The sequence below is a fragment of the Gymnogyps californianus genome, chromosome 16 (assembly GCF_018139145.2).
Source record: "Gymnogyps californianus isolate 813 chromosome 16, ASM1813914v2, whole genome shotgun sequence".
Lineage (NCBI taxonomy): Eukaryota > Metazoa > Chordata > Aves > Accipitriformes > Cathartidae > Gymnogyps > Gymnogyps californianus.
The window spans coordinates 6,060,673-6,084,690 of NC_059486.1; the positions used below are offsets into that span (position 1 = coordinate 6,060,673).

The 24,018-nt window shown below is 54.5% G+C and overlaps 1 protein-coding gene across 1 annotated transcript; it reads right to left on the minus strand.

Moving 5' to 3' along the window:
* Positions 1-7: 7 nt before the first annotated feature.
* On the minus strand, positions 8-19,916 carry MMP11 (matrix metallopeptidase 11). The gene is made up of 8 exons (XM_050906696.1): positions 19,800-19,916; positions 10,355-10,605; positions 8,963-9,106; positions 7,767-7,900; positions 4,747-4,994; positions 3,906-4,119; positions 2,259-2,516; positions 8-1,305 (listed from the first exon to the last, which is right to left on the minus strand). The coding sequence occupies exons 1-8, from the start codon at positions 19,914-19,916 to the stop codon at positions 1,172-1,174; spliced, it is 1,500 nt and encodes a 499-aa protein (XP_050762653.1). The 3' UTR covers positions 8-1,171.
* Between the last annotated feature and the right edge of the window lie 4,102 nt (positions 19,917-24,018).

The window sequence follows — 24,018 nt, forward strand, 5'->3', positions numbered from 1 at the left end:
GCGGCGCTTAGAAAAGAGGCGGTTTATTGGCGCGGGGCGGTACATAAATACAGACAGTGCGCACGTGCGTGTGCGGGCGGGCAGGGGGTGGGTGCGTACTCTCTACGGGCATTTACGGCTGCGCTCATGAGGGGGGGCCGGCACCGAGACCCCCGGGGCTGGGGTACCGGCCGTCGTCGTCGTCCTCACCCTCCGCGCCCCCGGGCCGGCAGCAGCCCAGCCCGCTCGCTGCGGTGTCTCCAGCCGGTCACCCGGGGCGGGGAGTAGCGCGGGGCACGGGTGGGTTGAAAGGTGAAAAGGGAAGAAACCGGCCGGAGCCCCTTTAGGTTTTTTGGCGTAAGGTTATGTAGCAACGAGGCGTCTGCAGAGAGCCGGAGTGGGGCCGCACGGTGTCAGCCCCCAGCCTGGCAACAGTGGTACGAAACCGATCAGTGCAGTCGTGAGCAACCCAGGATGGGGAACCTAACTCGGTACGAGCACAGGGAGCGACGGGGCAGTGTCCAGCACTGGCACCCAGCACCATGGAAGGAAGGGGGCCCCTTGTCTATGTACAAATCAGTATAAAATCCTAACGCATACTAGTGATAAAACATAAAACCGGGAGTAGGGCTGTGGCAGGGTCCTGGCGGTCACCACTGCAGCCCCAGTGAAGTGACCCTGGCAGCAGCCACACGTCTGCATTCCTCGGCAGGTACAGTCAGCGTCCCTCAAAGCCCCTGGCTGAGGCTGAGGGAGGTGTCTCAGTGGAAGCCCTCCTCCCAGGCCAACGTCTGGAGCAGCAAAGGGCTGCTGTTGTGAGCTATGTAAACACAGGGAATGCCATCAGATCAGTTCTACAGGATGGGGTCCAGGTTAATTAGGAGAGGATGATCCCATTCCAGGCTGGCTTGATGGCTTTTGGGATGCTATTGCTAGAAGAGCATGGCCACGTTAAGGGTTTAGTGGCTGCTCCTGCCTGCAAAGAACATGGCAGATGCTTTTATATTGATAGCAACTGAAGCTGGGGCTGCTGGAGCTGGAGAGGAGCAAACATTGTCACTTGTTGTGACAGACACCTGCTGTGTCAGATGCTGAGCCTGGAAGGAAGCCAGGAATGGCAGAGGGAACCCTCTGTGTGGCTGCTAGAGGTAAGGGTGATGAAAGGAGAGTGTGGAGGACACAGGCATCCCCCTCATCTGAAGGAGTTGGAGGAAGGTGTACAGCTGAAGAAGTCCTGGCTGATCTGGCGTGGGTAGCCCTCCAGCACTTTCACCTGGACTGGATCGAACTTCCAGTAATCTCGACCTCTCAGGAAATAGGCAAAACCTGTGGGTGAGAGAGGAAGGGTTAGAAGAGACAGGGTTCACACGGCTCAGAGCTCTTTCCTAGCATTTTGTCTAGCTGACACTCTGCAGCATGTGCAGTACCAAAAGAGAGCCTGGAAGAGGCAGGAGATGCTGCTAGATTCATTTCACTTGAACCCAGGCTTGTGGCTTACACTGTTCTTTCACACTGTTTTAGTTTTAATAGGAGAGTAAACAGGATGGATTTTATTTTATATTCCTGGTGATTTTAAATATGCTGTACCTGTGTAGTGACCTGGCCCTGAGAGGGCAGAGGATGTCTAGGATCTGAACGGGGTCTATGACAGGGAGCTTGTGAAGACCTGCTGCAGGGCATCCGTTACTGTGGGGAAGTGGCCCTGGGATTTAGGCTCTGGCAGCAGTGGGGAGCCATTCCACCGCATCCTTTGGGAGGAAAGAGGCAGTCACCACACCTGTCACCCCAAGCACCCTGGCTGTCCCCAGTGTTTCTGTGGCAGTGCCATACTGTCTTCAGCATGGGGCACATCTTGGGAGGACTAGGCAATACCAAAAGCAGCCTGTTCATTCAGGACAGCTGCCTAGGCTGAAGTGTGGGCAGCGTTTTGGCAGCGTTTCTGCTGTCTTCTCATCACTTTCTTTGTTGGGAGCAGTAACAGCTGGGTAGGACTCTGTGACCATTTCTTGGTTAGAAGTTTGAATTGTCTCTATCAGATGCTTAACTGTTGACTGTTGCAATTAATAATGATAAAACTGCTTACTTTAATGGGAGAAGCCTCAGTTCCCTACCCACTGGAGGGAGCTGCCCCTCTCTCTCTCTACACTATATGGCATGTGCTATGGCTGGGAAGTGCCCACTACTACCAAATGTCTAAATCTGCCCAGTTCTTCCAGTTGGGCAGTGGTGTCAGCCTGCGCACCCACCCCAGAGCAGGCCATGTCCCTGCTGGCACTGACCAAACTCATCCTGAAAAGCCGCGTCGATCTCCTGAGGGACACCGCGCCAGTCGGCCATGGTCCGGGGGTAGATGTTGTCCACCTGGCGGGTGTGAGGGTTGAAGCGCCAGTAGTTGCCTCCACTGAAGATGTAGATCTTGTTCTTCTCAGCCCCCCACACCAGAGCTGCCTGCACAGGGGATGCAGGGAGCCCCAGCTCCACAATCGGAGTGGGACCAGATACCCGTCTCTCGCCATCATAAATCCAGTACTGAGAATCTGGCGAGGAGACAGAAAAGGGAGACAAGGGGTCAGAAGCTCTTTGGTGTCTGATAATTTGGCAGTGAACTGCACAACTGGAGCTGGTGCCTTGGCAGAGCTCCCAGGGAAAGCTGTGCCTGAGAGGCAAAAACCCCACCAGTGTCATGGACACTGTCACTGGCGGGTGCCCAAAGTGCCGTCAGTGCAAGGAGTTGACTTCCCACCTCGGTCCAACCTGGAGGGTGTCAGTGGTGGGATGAGGAGGACCATTTTCGCAGCTGTCTTTTCTCCTATGTGTGGAAGTTAGAATAAAAGACTTGGCTGGAGGGACCAGCCTCTACCCTGCAAACTCAGCGCTTGGAGGAGAACATATGTGGGCATGCACAGGCATAAAGGGGGCATGCGGCTGTAAAGGAGCAAGCTACAGAAACCAGGAAGAAGTTGCCAAGCTGAAATAGAGACTGGAAGCATATTTCGAGATTAGATTAAAATGGGAATCTCTGTAATTAGCCTACGGCATGTAATACTTTCCCCTTATCTCATTTTAACTCATGGTAGGAGCCTGCCAATTTTAGCACTGTAAGTCCTTGTGTGCAGGTCAGGTGCTAAATAATCTGTTTATGCAGGAACACTGCCTGCAGAGCTGCATGGTGTGCTTTCTGGTACTCAGTCTCATGGTGCGCAGATGGGGCGTGCACACCCACCGCAGCTGGGTATCTACGTCATTCTGCATCCCCACTATTAAATTTACACTTAGAAAGAGCACTAAAGAAAACAGTGGAGCTGAAACAGGGGTTGTTGCTGGCCTTGAACTCCAGAAAAGGCCAGGAGGAGGTTTGGCCCCCCGTGGGTGATTGGTTTTTAATCCCTGTGGTGGCAGGAGGTTGCCTGGCTCTGCACACAGGCTCCCTGTAGGCTCATTCAGTCTGGGGGTACTACAGAAGCTCTGCATCCAGGCCTGTGAGGAGCAGAGAAGATGCTGTCCATCCCCTGAGCAGGGCCTCGGGGGCACAGGCTCCGGAGTTTCACAACCTGTGAAAGTGTCTGGGGCTCTCTTCTGGCACAGTGCTTCCAAGGACAGCTGGGGAGATGGAGCAAGTGTTTGCTTCCTCCTCCTCTGCCAGCAGCATTGCTAGGGCAGAGGCTCAAAACAAATGTTTGTGTTCCAGAGGAAGAGAATGGGATATCATGGCTGTGTGTAAATTAAAAGTGACCCCTCCTTCTCTCTTCCCCCCTCAATATCTGCTAAAAAGTTTAAACTATACAGAGAAGGAAACAAATAACAAGGATCACTGGATTGCTGAGGATGCCCACAAGGTTTTTTCTCCCAGGAACTTGTTGGGTCCTGAATACCCCTCAGTAAAGATGATGCATTTCTGAGCCGTCTGATCCCAGTCCAGCTCTTACCTTGGAAAAACCAGATATTGCCCAGAGGGTCCTCGAAGGTGGCATCGACAGAGCTGGGGATCCCCTGCCAGTGGCGGGAGGCCAGGGCTGGGTAGCCATCCTGCAGCTTTCCAGCTCGGAGCCGCCACACATAGCGGGACTTGAAGAAAAACAGCTCCCCTCGGATGGTGGACGCGGCGTCAAAAGCTGTGTCACAGGCGTCGGGCTGCACAGACTGCCAAAGCACGGCCGGTCAGGTGCTTGGACTCGCGGGAGCCCCCCTTGCCCAGGCTGGGTTCAACGGATGAGAAGTCCCTGTGTCCAGGCCTTTACCCCGCACCGCACCGGCCACCCTCGCTTTGAGCCCACAGAAGGGCCGTACATCCTCCTGACGTCTCATCAGCAAAGCCTGCTAACACCCTCCTGCTCCTGGCAGCAGAATCTTTTCCTAAATGCTGTTTAAATCCAGCCTGTTCCTAAGGGATGCTGCTCAGAAGAAGACCTCCCAGGCATGGTTAGGCAGAAGGAGGTTGCAACAGCAGGATCCCCTGCCCTCTGGCATCTACAGCACTCGCTCCAGGCATGACCTGGGCAAACAGCTCCAGGGCTGCAAAACTCCATGGGTCGCTACTGCAACTGTCCTGCTTTCAGCTAGTTTTGGTTGGGTATGTGCTGCCCAAAGATCCCCTCCCTGCACATCCCAGGCTGGCTGGCAGTGCCAGCCGTGGGGTCCAGACCTGGGCTCAGCAGCATGGATGGAAGACACAGAGAGCAAACCATGTGTAAGCGTGCTGCTGGCCTCCTGGTGAGGACAGTCCCAGCCGTGGTGTTAGAGGAGGACACGGACAAGCTGTTGACTTACCTCCACGTTGGTGATCTCATTTGTTTCAAGGTCTGGCTGGGGCAGCTCTGCGGGCTGAGTTGGGGTTGGGTCGGGATCCAGTTTGGGTTTCCCATAGAGGTACTGGATACCTTGCTTGTCGTCTTCACTCAGGCTTAGCGGGTAGCGGAAGATGTAGAAAGGAGACATCAGTGACTTGGAGACAGCCGTGTGCTGCAGGCCCAGGACGTGGCCAAACTCATGAGCAGCCACTTGGAGGAGGTCAGTGCCTACAAAGGGAAAAGATGGGAGATGCTTTTGCCTGCATGTGTGTGGGACGCCTGCCTCCTAGGCGCACGTCTACCAATTCTCAGCCACTGACAATGCACTGAGGTATGTTGTAGGAGCCTAACGCGAGGAATAAGAAATCTGTCTCAACTACAGTGCTCGCAGGTTGTTGTTCCCAGGGTTTTCCTGGAGCACTGTGAGTGAATTCATACACTCAGGTACTAGCCTGGGCATGTTGGCAATTTGTAATTCTGTCGCCAGGGGCTTCTGTACCCCATCAGCTGTCAGGAAGAAAAGGGTTTTCTGTGTACTTTTGGATAGAAGAAATTTGCACAGAGAAGGAAGTCTGGCCCATAGAAGTAGGTGTTGGGGTGGTAAGGTTGGTTTTTGTCCACCCAGCCTTGCAGTAGTTGTTGGCTACAGCTGTTGTGTATCACGTCCCATTTAGATCACGTCCACTGTGGGAGATACCTGCATCAGTGAGGATTAAAACTTGCTAATGGCCATTGTCACACAGACAGCAGAGGGAGCTCATTTATTGCTTGTGTGTGGACTGTAGCAAGAAGGTGACATTTAGAAATAAATCCATAAAAAATTATCCAATGTCAAGGCCTGGGACTTCTTCACTAGACTCAAGTAGATTTATGGGAGATGACATTTTAGGAATACATGACCTTGGAGCGTCTAGAAAAGGAGAGGGGGAAAAGTAGATTTCAGTATGCAAAAATGTGTAATTTGGCAGGTATTACGTAGCTTCCAATGGATCCTTTTTGAAGTTGATAAATTTCAGGGAAAGCTGGAAGAGGCATATTAAGCAGCAAAGCTTGTGAGCGGGGCTGTTTGTTGACAAGTCCCAGCGTATTCATTCACTTTCCTTCAGCCAGAAATCCTCCAAGCTGCAGCCCAAGCGATGAGAAAGGCAGGGATGTGAGTCAGCCAGCCTGGCTGCTGCAAGCAGGATTTCCCTGCTGGCTCCAGGGGAGCAGGTCACTTCTCAGCACTGGGACTGGACGGGACGGGATGGGATGGGACGGGACGGGGGGGGATGCAGCTGGGAGGAGCACCTGGGAAGGGCGGAGGGGAAGGTGAGACCCTGTCTTCCTCTGCTGGTCAGCTTTACATTGAAGCAATGAATTTGCACAGCACTGACCCAATTAAATCGACACATCTAGGTCAGCTGAGAAAGTGGGATTTCTATGTCAGTGATTTATTACAAACTTTCAGACACTTCTGTTTAGCTTGGCAGGCTCCTCACTTGATGCTTTCCAGCGTTGGCAGATCAGCTGTGCTATTGTCAGATTCTCTGGGGGAGGTGAACAACAGCACGCCTGAAGGAGCTGTACTGGGGAGCATCACTGTGTCCCTTACAGAAGGTCCTCCACGTGGAGTCCCGCTTCCTGCACGGCTCTGGGGTGACCCCAGGGCACACCTCAGTCCTCCTCGTACTTCTGCTCTCCTGTCTGTAAAATGAGGCTAAGGATTTCCCCGTCTCACTGAGAGCTGAGTCAAGGATTTATCCATGTTTATATTGTAAAGCTCTTTTCAGCATATTAAATGGCAATTAGCTGCAAAGAGCTTTTACAACATTTATGGAAGACGTAGGGGGGAAAAAAAGGCCATGGAATAGGGCTGGATTCTGATGGGAACTGGCATCCATTTTCAGTTCCTGGTTTGCCTCTGACACTGTCTTTGTGGGAAAATGTAGGAAATTCTTCAACCACACAGGCAGCCCCAACAGAGGGTGAAAAACAGCAGAGCCCACCCTTCCCTCAGGAGCAGAAATACTTCTGCAGAAAGGTCTGGTGCTCTATGGTTCTCATTTTGGGTCAGCATGAGCAGGGTCGGAGACATAGCGGTCCTCTGCCCCACACAGAGAGTCAAGCTGGCATACAACTGACAGTGACGTGGACTTTGGGGGAGCCCATCTAAGCCCTGAACATCGACATGAGCAAAATGTTTGGGAAACCCCAGAGGCAGGGATTTAACTTGGGCTTTGTGATTGTTTCTTTGTCCCTGTAGATAAACTGGGAAGGAGGAGGAGGGGCTGACCTGGGTTAATTTTGGTGGGTCTTGCAGAAACTGATGCTTTGGGCACTGATCCAGATGGTTCCAGGCAGTATTGCAGTATCTCATGAGATACTGTGACACCAGACCCTGAGTGCCCGAGCAGAGAGCTACCAGCTTGGATCTATTATTAGCAAAATTAAAAAAAAAGAAAAAAGAGTCTTGACTCGATGTGGCATTGTTTATGGTCAGAGCATTCCCAGGCCACAGGGACAGAGCTGGAGCCTGGGTAGTTTCCCTTTATGGACTTGTTTGAGGGCAGATGGTGAATGGTGTGTGCAGGGACTGGGGCTAAGGCTGTGCTTTGGAAGACAACTGTGTCACCCGGTGCTTGAGCCTCAGTTTTCCTTCATCCTTTCCCTGCTTTATTTCTAATGGCTCCTGCCAATGCTGGGTGCAATTCCCAAGTGGCAGGGCACATGGCTGGGCAGAGGAGCCGTTTCTCTTGCTCCCCCCGTACAGGGGGAGCCCACTGGGAAGCCAGTGTCCAGGTGCTGGACACAGGCTTTGCTGTGGCTGAAAGACAACAAGAAAAGACCTGAATACTAACAGTAGGCTTGTAAGTGGTGGGAGACGACAATGCACACCACAAAAATGATTGTTGCCTTTCAGTTTTACAGGGTCCCTGTTCATACCACAACGGAATCATTTCCAAGCGCACCGATAAGCATCCTGGAGCGTCCACAGCTCCCCTTGAAACGGTACCGTACCCAGGTTGTTCCCAATCGTCCAGGTCTCGTCATAGTCAAAATGGACATCTCCCTCCCGGTGTGTCTTGGGGAAGAACGCGTGTGCCAGGATCCCTCCGGGCCCGTCAAAAGGCAAGTTGTCTCCATGCCAGTACCTGGAGGGAAGACACATTGCACCTGAGACAAACGGCCATGTACCTCCAGTGAACAGCATTGTACGGCCAAAGGTGGGGAGCCACTGCGAGGGGACAGCAGCTCTCACTCCCATCCCAAATTCATCCCACCAGTCTAGATCAACTGCTTGGAACCCTTCTGATGATTGCCACAAAGCCGGTTCTGCATTGGGGCACTGAGGAAGCAGAACTTGGTCACACCAAGCACTGAAGAATCAGAGCTCAGTCACACCAAGCCCTGGGGAGTTTGTATGTTTTCTCAGGGATGTTTCTCTCCTCCCCCTGTTCAGCTTCCAGCCCAAAGCTGACCATGGAGCCTAAAGAATTAAGGTGACTGCTCAAGCCAAGATTAAGTCGACATAGCTGAGTGGTGGGGGGATGCAGAGGGGCAGCCGGCAGCGAACCCAGCCAAACCCTCAGGTCCTCACTCAAGCCAAGCCCGCTGTTGACTAATGAAGGAAACCCATGAGAGATGTGGCCACTTTAGAGAGCTGAGGGAGGCACAGGCAAATACTCAGCATGCAAATCGCATCACTGCTTGGACGGTCTCCACTGCCTTTATTAGTTTTGTGCAAACACGCAGCAGAGGGAAGTCTTTGCCCTGTGCGTATTTTGCCAAAAGTGAATTTCAGGCTGGGAGCCAAGATCCATTTAACCAAGAAACTATATTTGTCTTTGGGCAGACAGTTACGTCGTTCAGTCAAGGGACAGGATGGAGGACCTGAAGATGGAAAGTCAAAACAAACGCTTAGGAAAACAGCCTGTGGGCAGAGAAACGTAAATATACCAGGAAAATTAATGAATGATCAGTAACGGTACTGTGCACAGCCAGCATGGAACAGCTGCACTTACACCAAGCAGCCCACAACTGACAAAAAAAACAAAACCAAAAAAATCCCGGTGTCTGAAAGCAGCACTATGAGCCTCCATTGAAGTGCCTAAGTTGTGTGCTGGCAGCTCTCTGCTCTGGTTAGAGGCTTGGGGTCTTGCGTGCAAGGTTGCTTCTCTGTCTGGGATGAAGGTGCTGCTGCCCACCATGCTCACCTTGTGAAATCGATGACGATGTCAGCCCGTCCCTCCTGCACCTCGGTGAAGGTCAGCGGCGTAACGTCACTCCAGACTTTCAAAGCTTCCTCGATGGTCCTTCTCACTTTAGCTTTTACAAGTTGCCACGGGAACCTGATAATTCTGAAAGGCAACAGACACCGGATGGGGAGAGCATCAGCCACTGTCCCATGGACACTGCTGTCATGAAGACACTAGCTGTAGGATCAACATCACTAGGGCTGCCACTCTCTCTCAGCACCAGAACATCTCCAATCCATACAAGCGCTGCTCCGGCACCCTCTTCCAAGCAACATGTGCAGCAGGTAAATCCTATCAGTGTTGAAGCCCTCTGGCTGGTGGGCCCAGAGGTGACCTCTCTGGAGAGCTTTGCAGATCTGTGTTTTTCTGGAGTGAAGTGCTGCAGCAATTCCCAGGTCTGTCCCCTGTGAGTCCACCCCCACAGAGGTGCCTGGGAGTGGTGTGATGGTGATTTCTCCTCCTCAGTCTCTGCATTTTTTGCCCCTGGAAACCTGGGCTCACTCAGAGCAGCTGCTGCCTCTTCTGCTGTCCTATAACATAAGCAGACTGTAAGGTCTGCCACAGAGGGAGCTTTCTTTCCCTTCCATTAACAGTGTTGGTGTGTGTTTGTCTCTGCTGTGTTTCTTTCTTTAACACTGTTGACCAAAAAAAAAAAAGGAAGAAGCCTTTCTATTATCTACAGCCCCCTAACACTATGAGGAACTGTCTTCTGCATTTAATTAAAGAAAAGATGATTTACATGCTGTCAAGGTCCATATGAGTGGGCTCACTTCTCCACTCATGCCCCTGTGGGCAACTGGGGAGGCAGCACAACCCTCCCACAAGCCTGTTAAGCAGATTCACCATTGAGAAAGTGTGGGGTGATTTGGGCAAAACTTTACACTGAAGTCGTGTTTATGGGAACATCAATAACAGCTGAATAAAAAGGTCTTTTTAAAATAAACTGTGAGGTGAGCCCACAGCAGTGGGCTGTGGGGGCAAAGGCACAGCAGGAGAGGGCTGGTGGTGGAGGCTCGGCTCGACACGTGTCAAGGGTTTGATGTAGGGAAGTGAATGTATGTGCACGGGGGTGTTGATGCGGGACTGACCGAGGGGTGATGCAATGGCTGTGCAGAATGTGTTTGGGCAGGGGTGGGTGGGCAGCTGTGTTTATGGGAGCGTGTGCATGAGGGGATGTGGAGGTGCTGGGTACGACCCTGCTGGTGGTTCAGCATGTGGCTCCCCTGCCCCTGGCTGCCCTCCAGCTTTTATGGTCACATCACAGCGTGCCACGCTCCAGGGAACATCAGACTGAGAGGTTTGGGGAGGGAGAAGCAAACCAGCCTGACTCCCGTTTCGGGCCTCTCTTACTTGTAGGTGAGATCGGTCTTGTCCCAGCGTCCGCCGGAGAGGACGAACCGCTTCTGCCGGTTCCGCCCGTTCTGGCCATCCGGCAACATCGGGAGGTCCGGCACGCCGCACCGGGGTGGGTTCCAGCGTGCCGCCTGCTCATCTGCACCGACAGGGAAGCCCTTGGCAGGCACACCAGTCCCCACGGCGTTCACCAAGGAAGACAGCCAAGGAGTCTGCTCCTTCCAGGTGTGATGCTTTCGAGACACATCCTAAAAGGGAAAAGCAAAACCATGACTTCAGTGTCTGGGAAGAGACGTCCTGATGCAGAGTGGCAAACGTCTGCCCACAGCAGTCCTGCAGCGGTGAGTTCCACCTCTGCCTGGGGCTGTTCCCCCGCTGCTAGGGCACCAACTGCTCCCCACAAACATCCTCTGTTCCCTGGGCTCTGCTGCTCCGAGGCCAGGTGACACCTGGGAGGCACTGTGTCATGCTATGGCACCCCCTAAGCACTGGACTATTTTTGGTCCGCTTTTCCTTGGCAGTGGGCCGGCAGGAAATGCTTTTGCAAGCTGTGGACGAGAACCAGACCCTTCAAGAACGAACCAAATCACTAGGGAGTAAATTCTCCCCCTTTGCCCCACATGCTTTTTCCCTCCTGGCCCCAGGAAGAGGTGATATTAATGGGAGGCAGCCTTTAGTCCCCAGCACACAGTTGTGCTCCCCGCTGTCACTCCCTTGCTGTCCTGGCATGGTAAGCAGGCTCTCAGCATGGCTAGGGGACATCACAAGCTGGAGAGCAGGACATACAGATCTGGGGGTAACTTAGCCCAGCCCATGGGGCAGAGAGCAGCAGTGACTGTCCCTGCAGCCCCTATCACTGCCTGAGGTCACCGATTCTGCAGATGGGGGGACAGGACCATGCCCCCTTGCCTCACTGTGCCTGTGACTCTGCTTGGGGATAAGATCACCTGGGCTCTCCCACACTTAGTTGGAAAAACACGGTTCCTCTCGACAACATTAATTAATGCTAATTAGCTGACTTCCATTGGTTTCCCACCTGACATCAGGACTATGGGGCCACCATGAAACATGACCCAAACGTAATCCCCAGCCTGCTGTGAGGCATGTGGGGTGACAGGCGCTTGGTCCCTGCGTCACCATGCTGTACAAGCCAGACGTTCAAACGCAGACTTTTTTGCCTGATTCTGTGCAGGCAAATTTAAAGGTGTTTGAGCAGCAGGAGGAGCTGAGATGCAGCAGTGACCCATCTCTACTCGGACAGGCAGGCTCCGTCCCACAAGGCTCCAGAGTGAGGACCTGGGGTTTAGGGGTCCCCTTCCCTCCCCTGCAAAGAGCTGCCTTCTTCCAGGCCAGCTCTCCTGGCTGCCCTGCCGGGGACACAAAGTCAGGATGGCATGATGCCAGAGCTGCCATGATGCCGTGTAATCCGCGTGCTGCCGCCACTCTGTTCCCTACAATGAGCCCATTCATGTGGGCTGGAATGAAGTGTGAAGCCCTTGGCATTAATTCCGCTACCGAGCTCCCAACTCTGCAGTGGCCCCGTGCCTCTGAGCAATGCACAGATGGACAAAGGAGCCAGGGAGGTCACACAAGGTGCAGTTTAGGTGTCCAGCTTTTCGTGTTTCTTTCACTCCAGCCTGCTGGCTTGTCCTCCCCAGCCAGACAGACACCCTTGGTGGCTTGGCACCCTTAGCCTTCGCCTTAGAAATCATTGACCCAATCCTGGTGTCCCAGTGCACTTTCACATACCACAGGAACCGCACCATCAACACGTGCAAAGAGAAAGCCATATTACATCCTGAACAGCAAAGCCTACCCAAGCCACCAGCCACGGCACTGAGAATCCATCCAATGCTTCAGTGGAAGGAGGGAGTATGGGCTGGCCTGTCCCGGGGGATTCTGCACCGGGCTGCTCCTGCTGGAGCCCTGCCAGGTCAGAGGTACCTGTCTCTCTAAGAGGAGCTCTCTGAGAGCCGCCTGACACCCTGCCTGGGCTGGCAGCTAGCGCCGGCGAAGGACAGCTGGCAGGAGGAGCTGATAAGGTTCATGTCCTGGCCAACATCTTGCTCCCAGCCCTGATGAGACCCTCTGCCAAGCACATAGTGGCAGCTGTGTCACCAAAGCCCAGCCTGGAGGGCCGCTCAGCTCCTTGCTCCTGGGTGTGCTCAAGAGCACCCACTGCCACCAGAGGCAGGTCCTGCTGCCCGAGGACATGGGGTGATGAAAGTGTCTGGTTTCCCAGGACCAGGAGGTGCAGGATAGCCACTCTGAGGCACATGCGGAGAGTGGAGATGGACCCTGGGGAGAGCCCTTGCTGTGGAACTCGGAGCATTGGGAAACCCTCAGGAGTTGCCCAGGTAAGTGAGCGGGCTGAGGCTGCCCCAGATGGGCTCACTCCTGGTTTTTTGTCTTGGCTATGCTAAGCACATCCCCTCGGTCTCCTGGGAAGGCCAGTTGTTGCCTTACCGGCTGGGGGCACTGGCATAAACTGGAGATTATCACTCTCCACCAAGCAGGAGCAGAGAGAGGAGGAACTGCCTGTTTCCTTCTCGTCCCGAGGGATCCCATGTTCAGAGGCAGACCAGAGGTAGGTTTTCTCTCTCCTCTTCAGTTAGCTCAAGGCCACTGGCATGAATCCCAGCTTCCAGCCATCCAAACCCCACCTTGCCTTTGGCAGGACCCTCCCTGCTCCCTCCTGCCTGCCCTCTGCTGAGACCGGGTCCTCGGAGGGGACACAGCGTGGCCCTGTGAACGGCTCTGGGTGGAGGCAGGAGGCAAGACCTGCCCTGCTGCCCCGTGTGCTCGCTGTGCCCCTAGACAAACAGCGAGTCTCTCCCTGTCATCACTGCACCGACATTAGCACCATGGCAGGAAAGGGCTGGAAAATGCCACTGCAGGCGCAGCCGGCAAGGGGAAATGTGACGGGCAGAAACCACTTGCCAAACAATGCTCAGGAGACACGTCAGGCTGGAGATTTCAGTCTCCTTGGCTGGACACACCTCGCTGCAGGCACTTCCCAAGGCTTAGATAACGTGTCCTCACGCTTAAGGTTGCATCCTTCCCACGGAGCGCTGAAGCCACCCTTTCCTGGGGAGATCCTGCTTTGTTCTCCCGAGCTGTGGTATAATGCCCCAACTCTATGCTTAGGGGTTGCTTAGGGCTGTGCTGCTGCTGAATCTAGTACAGACCTGTGAAGAGAGGATGAGGAGGGCACTGGCTGCTGGTAACTATCAGGGCATCCCCACTCCTCCCATCCCGCCACCAGAGGGGAAAGGATTACTGAAGACAAAAGCAAAGGAAAATACCTGCAACCCAGGGCAGGCGTTCAGACCAGCTGAGTGCAGAGCCGGATCTGAGCCTCCAGCTAAGTGTGTGCAGCCACTTGCACTGCCCTTCCCAGTATAACCCGCAGTCAGGGGTGGCTGCTCTGCATGGGAACAGACAGTTTTTAGCCAAGGGAAGAGGCCAGGGCTTTGCAACAGAGCATGAGCAGCAAAAGCTCTGCACAACATGAGCACAGAGGGGCTGCCAGGCCTGAAACCAAGGGTTGAGGGCAGCGAGGACAGCAGAGGAGCAAAGCTATACACAGAGAGCTGTGCTGTAGGCTGGCCGCAGCTCCTCGCAAAGAAAGTGCCTCTTCCTGCAGCCTTGTGACCAAAAGGCTGAGAGGGAACAGGAGGGAAAGGACAGATCCCGTGGGAGAGCAGAAACCACAGCGGAGGTACAGACTGCCCACTCAGTTCCTCGCAGCTTTATCAGCCCTCAAGTGCTGCGATGCAACAGCCATCACTTCTGCATCTACTGGGGCCAGATGAACACCAGCCAAGCTTCCCAGGAAGTGTTCCAGCCATCCCGAGGAGCCAGGAGCATCTTTAACCTCATTGTGTTGGGCAGCACTCACCCTCCAGAGCCTCCCAGGAGGAGAAGCAGCCGGAGCAGCACAGCTACAGTGGAGCATCAGCAACACCACGTATAAATAACCTCAGGAGTGAGGCCAGTGCCTGGTACTGACAAACCCAGTGCTCTCCTCTGCCTGTGTCCGTCCTCTGCTGCCTGCCCTGAACTTGTCTCCTCTGTTGTGTGCCTAACTACCTGGGCTCCTGCCTGCTTCTGCAGCACGGACATGAAAGGAGAACCCCCTCCCCGTCAGACAGGAGTGACTGGACAAGTTACAGCATGAATCCCATCAGTCTTGGATACTTCCCGTCATTGGGGGCTGTTTCCTCTTCTGCTAGGGGATGAGCTCATGGGCTTTCTCCCCACCTCCCTGTCCCTTCTGCTGCTGCTTTTCCATTTCTCCCTGCTTTCTCCTTCTGCTACTCAGAGTGTTTGTCGAGGCCCTGGTGTTTGCTGCCTCTTTGGCTAGTAGCATTATCCTCCTCCCACCTATGAGCCTGCACCTCGGAGCACTCCTGCCCTTAGTTCAATGCGTGGGGAAGGACAGCAGAGATGCTTTCTCCTGCAGTTCTCCTGTAAGACAGTTCTCTCACCACATTTCTGCCCACTGTAGGGTAGCTGTGCCCCCCAGGGGCTCTGCACCCTCTTAACAGGCTGCAGCAATGTTCCTGCCTGAGATCAGCACTGTTGTCCTGATGCACTGAGTACCATGGCCGGCTTTTTGGCCAGCCTGCCTCTCAGCCCAGCACGGATTTGCACGGGTTGGATTTGAAAGTGCAGCTACAGCTGATGGTTAGTGGTAACACTGGAGTCAGCTCCTCTCTAGTCAGGGTGTGTCCCAGAAGCAGGCGGGCCTCGGAAGGTGCTAATGCTGCAGCCAAAATTTCATGGCAGAAACAGATTATGTTTGTGGTCTAGTCAGACCCTGAGCTAAGTGTGCTCCTGACCAAGGCACTGTTCGTGGAAACAATGGAAACTTGGTGGAAACAATGCCTAGGCAAAGCCACCAGATTTATTGATCCTACCTCCCCCAAAACAAGGCAGAGTCTCCCAACCCCACTAACTATGAATTCTTTGCTTACACAAAATACTTCTGCTACAGGACTGGCTCCTTTGTGCTGGGCTGCAGCCCGGTCCCGCTGCAGACAGAGCAAGGGAGAATGCAAAGGCTGAGGCCAAGCTTTGGCCAAATGAGGCCAAACAGGAGGTGCCGCAGTGCCTGGCCGTGCATACACAGTTGGAGGTTCCTCTCCACTCACTTCCCATACTCCGTGGCACCACCAAGCACTACCTCCTGGGGCCTGACAGTTTGTTTCCGGATTATTTGGTGGTAGTTGTTGTTGGCAACGAAAAAAGGAAAATGTTTATTTTTCCTAAGCAACGTGGAACATGAAACATTATGGACTGCAAATGTTTATGCCCACAGACGGAATGAGAAGACCCAGGCTCTGATGTAACAAGAGAAAGCAAATGAATAAACACTGCAGGACTATTTTTATTATCAGACACTTTAATTACGTGACAGTTTGTGACTCTAGTCCATCAACAACACCACAACCAAGCTGCTGGTGTCACCCAAGCAACAGTTTGCCAGAAACAGTACTTAGAAAGCAAACAAGCCCCAGGATGCCGGGATAGCAGAAGGTTTCAAGAGCCCTTAATCTGATGACCTAGAAATCCCCTTGAAACCAAGAAACCACTCTAGGATGCAGCACACTCCAGGCAAAGGAGAAAGGGGGTTGAGATGTTTTGTTCATTTTGCAATTACATCCAAACGAAGGTGAGCAATGAGCTATCAGTGCCTAGCCCAAGGACAACTGCCAGGACATCTTCCACTGGGTATGGCCACCTGGCACAGTGCAGCCCTCTCCAGAGCTATGGGGGGATGTTCTGCCCTCCGGGAGCGTATGCTGCTCAGACGTGCAGGCTGGGATCTCCAAACCCACAAGACAAGCACTGTCCCCCTGCCCAATCTCCTGGAGATGTCTGGGGGGATTTTCCCCCTCCGCTAATTTTCACAGAGCCACTTTTGTGAGATGGTGATGTCTCTCTCCTGCCCAAATCCCACTAAGAGAAGGAGGTCGGGTCATCTGTTTGTCCTTGTGGGTCTCACCTGCACCAGGATCTCAGTGAACCTCTAAAAACATGTCTGTGGCCCTCAGTGAACCCCTGAAGTGCTCTGCTTTTCATTTTGCTGAACAGCTATGTGCAGACTCAGCAGTGCTTCCATTCACGTTACAGGCTGAGCCATCCCCAGTGTAAGAATATCCAGGAACCCTTCATTTACCTGTCTGCGTATTTGGGATTAGTAGGAAAGAGCTGACAGTGTCTCTGGTGTGAAAAGTCTCTGCAGGACAATTTTTCCACAGAAGATTCTTTTTAAACAAGACCTACACAGTGCACCCTTCCTCTGCTGAGCCCCCCAAGTTATGGTGCCAGGGCAGGATATGCATGGGGGAAGCAAGTCAAGTACAGCGTCAGCTGGAGTGGAGGATTCTCCCCAAAGTGCTTCTCTCCTCCCTGGTCCGCTTTGCCAGCTGCACACCCCAAGTCTTGCCACACTGCAGGGTGCGCGTGTGTTGCATGTGAAAGCACAAACACAACAAACCCACTGGAGAATAACTGCTTACATGTGTCTTGAGTCTCTCCCAGAGCAGAGGATAAACATGCCTAAAATTACCCCGACACTCACTGCAGCATTTATATAGCCAAACCAAAGAGTGCAAATCAAACCCTTCCTGTGGGAGCTGCCTGAGCCTGGAGCAAGGCAGGCGGCCTCCCCGGCTCCTGGGCTGCGGGGAAGGCAGCACCGTGCTTCCAGTGGGGAATCTGCTGGGCTCAGGGCGAGAGCTGCAGGATACGGCTCCCGAGGGATTACGCTGGCAGCTGGGAGGGTGCCCACCACTTCTCCACCGAGACATAGTTTCCCAGCAAATGGACTGACTTTGATTTCCCAGGGGAGCCAAAAGCAATGCAGGAATTCAGTGTCTGCGCGTGCACTGCCCTGAGGACTGCAGATCTTTTGTTCTCAAGTTTTACAGTGGACACCAGACACAGCCTGTACTCTGCTCTCAGTTTTCTCTTTCTTTCTTTAGGCATTAATGTAAAAATGAAGGAGATCTACAGGTTTTGCTACAAAGAACACAGGTCCTTCTGGAACTTGCCTTGTGTAGCCTGGCTTTAAAATGAATCTCAGCCCTTGATTCCCTCTCCCCTCTGTTACTGTTGTTGTGACTTGTTATTGGAGCACTGAATAGCCATGGTGCAGCTTCCTTCTGCGCCTAGGGTGGTCCTTGCCCACCCCATCTACTAGCACAGCTCAAGGAAGTCACCGTTGTCTGTCTTGTAGGAGTGCGAGTCTCTTTTCCCAGCTCAGCCCCTTTCTCATTCATCACCCAACAGCAAAAGGTGCCCAGACAGGAAATTAGCTGCTGTTAGACACGGGGAAACATCTCTTTGTGCGGAGAGACTCGAAGTAGCCAGAGAAGTGAACATGTGATGGCATGGCAGAGCTCTCTAGTAAGAGAGGGTAGAGAAGGGCTGAGGCCAGAAACGCAGGCACAGGCCACTGTCAGCCATTCCGTGCTGACGTGCGTGCCCCAGCCGGGAGAGGAATGGGGTGCACTGCTGTCAACTTACTTACGTCATATGTAAGGGCAACCACCGTGATGCTGGCTTTACCTCAGAGGCAGTAGAATAACCTTCAGAAGCCTTGACACCAGGTAAGGAACCCAAAAGGGCAGCTATTTGGGATGAGAGAACTGCTGTTTGAAAGGATGGGAAATCATCTGTCCATTTCCAACCCCAAACCAATGCAGCCACCATCTCTGCAAAGACTGAGTGAAATACATTGATCTGAAACCCCGAGCTCCACATGGCTGGTCAAACACACAAGCGCAAGATGTTCCTGAACAAAACATACCTGTAGGAGCAACACCTGGAGTGACTCCAGCCAAGAGGAAAGTATTAGCACTCACGATGCAGAACGTTAGCCTGGGATGAGGAAGAAACCATCTCTGGGCAGCAGACTGCCAACTGGGGGAACCTTCTTCAGGAGTGTGGTGGTGGATTAGATGGACCAGGAGCCTGAGCAGACCTGGACCCCTGCATTAACTCTGTGCTCTTCAGCAGTTTGGTGTATTCCCCCTGTTCAAGGGGTACTGGCCAAGGCAGATGAGCCCCAGCAACCTCGGCAGTCAGTCAGCAGCTGCGAGCACTGGCAAAAGGAGATGAACAGTGCACGTTGCAGCTGGACCGGACCCAAGGTCAGACGATGTGAAACCCAGGCTGGCTCTCCCTTTCCCGGGGAGCCCGCACAGGTCCTTGCTGGCAGCAAGACCAGAACCAGAGGCTGTGCAGGTCCCTCCAGGAGCAGCAGCTTCACAGCCTGCATACGGCAGAGTGTGAGGCACCCACCAGCGCAGCCAGCATCCCCACAGGAACCAGCGGTCTCCAGCTTTATGCAGGTGGAGCTCTGCCCTCCCAGCCCACCACTTGCTGCGTTCAGATGGGGATGAAATCTGCAGAGCGGTGTCATAACTGGGGTGCAGAGTGCCACCGCCCGAGTGCTTGGCCTCACCTTCCTCAGAGGCAGAGCGGAGCCAAGCACCATGACATTTTGTTTGGAATAATACAAGCACTTTGGGGGCCAAGGCTGCTCTATGCCAAGTCCCAGCCCACAGCATATTTAGCAGCCAAGTTAGAAAGTACTCAGATGACAGAGCTGATAATAAAACCATCGACAGAACCTGAACTAATCCCCTTGGGCTGCTACCGGGCATTTGCTCTGTCATTATTTTATGGCACACTAGCGAAGCGCATGTATATAATAACCCAATTACGCACGCACACATTCCCAGCACAAGGAGCTCTCTGTCTTCTCCCGTCCCCCGAATCACTCGCACGCCGTTGCTCTTCCCTGCCAGCGGCCGTCCCTGCTGCTCGCAGCTCCATCCCAGGTGCTGGGATCTGGCAGGCATGTGCAGGAAGAAAGAGCCCCGCTGCTCCCCTCCTGCCTGCGCGTTTGATTCATCCCTTTGGTCTCGTCTCCCCGTAACACTTCTCGGAACTGCCAGCACAGCGTGCGGGGGGGTGTTATTAGCAGGCAGCGAGTGCTCTGCTGCCTTTAAAGGAAAGGGGGATCCCGTGTTCTCTCGTAAACCCTCCTTGTCCCGCTCCTTGTTTTTCCCTTGCTCGCTCCGCAGCAGGGAGCACGCCTGTGAAAACTCTCCTAACACGCCAAGAGGAGCCCCCGGAGCGGGGGTGCCCGGGCGAGGGGCACCGCTGAGGCATCGCCGGGGCAGGGGCAGCCGTCCCCTGGCCGGTGACTCCCGGCAGCGCATCGCTGCCCGTGCCGGCATCCCGAGGGCGGCTTGGGGGACACGGAGGGGGGGAACGGCTCATCCCGCTCAGCGGAGGGTCTACCGGGGAGATGCTCCCCTCGGGGCTGCACCGGAGAGCCGCGGGCAAGGGGCGGCTGGGAGTCGGCGGGGGACACGGAGCACCGGGGCGGGGGGGTGGGAGGCACCGGGTGGTCCCGACTCACCGGCTTGTGGCGGCGGGCGGGCGCGGCGGGCGCGCAGTGCAGCAAGGCGGCGGCCAGCAAGGCGGCGGCGGGCAGCGGCGGACGGGCCATGCCGGGCGGCGGAGCGGGCTCGGACATGGGGCGGAGGGAGGAGGAGGGGGGGGGGGGGGGGGGGTCCCCGCTGAGCCTTTTATCCCCCCCGTGGCCGCCTGCCCTCCTCCCCGCACCTCCTCCCGCTCCTGCCTTTTGTTCTCCCCGAGCCGCGGCTGTACGGGCCGGGGGGACACGGCCCGGCGGCATCGCGGGAGGGGGGGGGGGGGTCCCGCCCGTCCCGCCCCGCTCCGCCCCGCCGCCCCGGCGGCGGGGCGGAGCGGGGCGGGACGGGCGGGACCCCCCCCCCCCCTCCCGCGCCTGCCCGGCCCCGGCCCCTGGCCTCTGTGCAACCGGGTCCCCCTCCCGGAGCAGGTTATGGAGGTCCCTGGGGGCCATGGATTGCTCCCCGGGGGTGATACTCTGCCTCGCCGCCGGGTTTTTGCATCTGTAGGCGAGGGAGCAGAGGCTGGAGTTAGCTACAGCCGGTGTCAGTGCTTCCAGTCCTGCAACTGGTTTCTGTCTGGATTGGGATGGCTTTAAACGGGTGGGTTTAAAGGTGTCTTTCAACTCTCCTGCCTAGGGGTACCACAGTCTTCTTAGACCCTCAGTGCCCACCGAGACCTCTCAGTCCCCACTAATCGCTGGGTTTAATGCACAGAATGTGTCTGCATCCCTGCTTTGCCTGTGCAGGGCTCTGCTGAAGCCATCTGTGTGCGCCTAGCCCTTCACTTACCGTTTGCAAGAAGGTTTTCTCTGTGCGTGATGCTGAGGGAGGGGAAGGAAGGGAGCAGCTCCCCATTTTGGAGATGCCAAAGCCTCCATCTGCTCAGGCACCTGGAGATGGAGGCAGCAATGCACAGATCTGGTTTCTTGGTTCCTGTTTTTATGGCAGGAGCCCTGAACTGTGTCAGCATCCCCTCAGTAGACTGAGTTTAGCTGCAAATTGTTTCAAGAAATGTATGCAAATAAGAAAACTTTGATCTCCAGCTGCCTGGGCTGGTGTGCAGGGAGTGGGTAAGGCTTCCCGACGTCCCGGACTGTATTACTGTTTTATTTGTCTGTGATCAGTTGTTCGTGTTTTGTTTTATGGGAACCATACTGAGGATGTAAATACTGCGTACAGTAAGCAGATGCGAGAAGAAAGCCTGGTCATGGCTGTGCTTGGAAGGTGCTGCAGTGCTTAGCTAGTGGGCTGTTAGCGAGATGTCCCTGCACCAGAGCAGTGTGTTTGGCGTATCCCCGAGGTCTTGCTTGTACGAGGGGAAAGGGAAAGAGGGAAAGAGCAAAAGGGAAGAAGCAAGGAGCTTCACGGGGCTCAGACTTTACACTGTGGAATTTACACTTCTCCTGCTATTCTGGCTGTGCCCCGGGAATGCAGAGCAGATCCTACTTTCTTGCCTTGCTCTGAGCCAGACAGCTGGGTCCCAGCAAGAAAAGCTTTCCTGCCTTTGTCTCTCTTTTCTTTAGTGTCTTTTCTTTGAATGCTGGTGTCTCTGGGAGCTCAGTGCCTTCCAGCCCATGGCAGTGGAGCCTGTTGGTGCCCTGGGAAAGCGGGGAGAGGCGTGGGAGCAGCCTGTGAGGCAGCGACAGGCAGTTTGGCTCTTCTTAATAAAGGGAGACTTTTGAAGGGGGTGTTCTGGGAAACACAGTCCTTGCAGAGATGGGACTGTTGTGAGAACTGCTGGCTCCTGCCAAGGCACTTAACACAAAAGAAAGTGCATGGTGTGTTTGGGATTACAAATATTTCCCAGCCAAGCAAGTACATATTTAGCAGCAGGAAAATGGCCCATTGGGTGGGTTGGGGGCTTGTGTGCCCACCTTCTGCAGAGGGCCCTATGTACAGCCTGCAGAAGTCCTTTTTGCTAGCGCTCCTGTGCTGGGAGCTCTATCAGCCACTGTCTGTCCGTGCAGCCCTCATCCCTACCTCAGTCTGCACCTTGCTGAACATAGAGAGGCTGCTGGCAGATGAGTACAGGGCTCCCACCCCAGCCCCGGAGCACTGACAGCATGACATCTCTCAGTGCAGGCACTGTCTGCTTGCTTTCCTGCAGCTCCTGCCAGGCTGGAGCCAAATTTGGGGTTCAGGGATCTTGTGATGGCTGCAGGAGCTCAGTGGAAGCCTTCGTGATCAGGAGGTCCCGCCGGTCACTGATGTTGCTGATACAGCATCCCCATGCGTGGCTCTTCTTGCTCGGCATCTGCTTCAATGCCTTCCAGTCCTAGCAAGTGGCACAGCTGTAATGGGTTTTCTAAGTCCTTCTGGCCACAAGCGTTAGCTCTCCTTCCACTCCCCTAAGGCTTTCCAGCAAGGAGAGACCTTGTGAACGCCTGGGCAGGCGAAGCGGCATCGTGACGTGAGTCTCAACAGGAGTCAGCAATGGGGACTCGCATCTCTCAGCAGCCCCCTCCCCAGCAGGTGTTCGGTGGAAAGAGACTGTGCAAGAGGGAGGAAGGGAACACCGGGTCCGATTCTGCTCTGTTGTGAGCAGCAAAGAGGTGGAATAACTCTTTCAGTCCATGGGCCACTTGGGTGTGAAACTGCTGTGTAAGGCACTTGGGACTGAGAGGAGGTGGAGGAAGAGGTCTCTGATGAGAGCTAAGGGGAAAGGGGGGGAAGTGAGAAAGAAACTGAATTTAAATGGATTAAGCCTGTCTGTCCAAAGTCCTTTGTTTCCTGCCACCTCCCTGGTGTGACTTTCACAGCTGTATTCTGTGTGGCTGGGGACCTGGTTTTAGGTTCCCTGCAAAGTCAGCATGGAGCTTTACACCTCGTGGGTATTTCCCTGAGCAGCTGGAAGAGGGTCCAGGAGCCAAATCCCCAGGACAGAGAAACCCCTTTGATTTCTCTCCTCTAATGTCTTTCCTCTTCTCTCTGTAGGTGATGGCCTCATGAATTGATGTCTCCAGCATCACTGCTCCGTGAGTGACAAACGGGGACGCATCCCCATCAGGCAAGTCTCTGTTCTCACCCTCTTGCTTTTGAGATTACCCTTTTCTTTGGCCCTGGCATCTTGTTTTCTCCTGGGCAGCCAAAGTGGGTGTTTGTACAGGTGGTGGTAGGTGCAAACAAGGCTGGGGGTCGTGCACAGTGAACTGCCCTTGTAAACAGCAGGGATCAGGAGTATTTCTTGAACAGGCCTTGAATTACTCGGTTCTCCTCCTCAGCTGGCAGCCCAAAGCATGGGCATGGGGAGGGGGCAAGAAGAGGACGTGGAGTTAGGGCAAATTTGGCCTTTGGGCCTGGGCTCTCAAGTGGAAAGGTAAAGTAATATGTAAAGTAAAGTAATACGTAAAAATGTCTGTTGGTCAGCAAAATGCTTTGCCTCAGAGCTCTTTTTAGCTTTTTAAAATCTTTTAAATGAAAATGGCTGGAATTGTGCAGGCTGTCCTGCATCCTACCCTGGATCCAAACAGGGTACCTTGAAAATGCCAAAATAAAATGTTTTGATTTTTGTCTAGACTTCAGCTTAACTAGGCCAGTGCAACAGTCTCACTATGAATTTCCAGAAAGTTTTGCTTGATCCACTACTACTTATTTTGCATTTATTTGGTTTTGCCTTTAAAAAAACCCTTCCTTGACCTTAATTCTGGGTTGAACCCAGCGGTGCAGAGTCTGATGAGGTTGGGATCTGCCGGTGCACTGCCCTCATGAAACCAAGGGGCACGCGTGGAGCAGAGCCCCTGGGCTGAGTGCACGACTACCTGCAGGGCTGCTGGGCAGGCACCGCTGCCTCCTCCAACCTAGGAACAAGCGAGACGGTGGCAGGACTGTCCTGCCCCTCACCTTGCAGCGGTGCACTGCATCTGCGCAGGGGTCCAGTCCAGGAGCGGGTCCCTGGGGGAGCAGCTAAGGCAGCCACAGCCCCATCGCCGTGTAGCTCGCACTGCAGCTCACGTGGTGCCCAAGCAGCTGCGGGGTCGTGCGGCCCTTCCTCCCCCTTCTCCCCCTGCAGCCCTGGTGCAGCTGCAGCCAGCCCTGGGACTCAGCCCCCCGGGAAGCAACTCCCTGCCGGGCCGTGGTCTCGGCAGGGCAGGGGCAGGCTGCAGCCCCGGGAGAGGTACGCCACAGTGTTTGTTGTCTAATCATCTCCTGCCCCCGTGCCAGGAGCCGAGCGCACACAAACAGTGCCGGGCTCCGGTGAGAAGC

Excerpts from the sequence above, each read along its gene's own strand:
- MMP11 (XM_050906696.1), bottom strand. The coding sequence starts at position 19,916 with ATGTCCGAGCCCGCTCCGCCGCCCGGCATGGCCCGTCCGCCGCTGCCC. Across the intron at positions 9,107-10,354 it reads AAGACCGATCTCACCTACAA|AATTATCAGGTTCCCGTGGC; the intron begins GTAAGAGAGGCC and ends GTTGCCTTTCAG. Across the intron at positions 4,120-4,746 it reads ATGAGATCACCAACGTGGAG|TCTGTGCAGCCCGACGCCTG; the intron begins GTAAGTCAACAG and ends GTGCTTTGGCAG.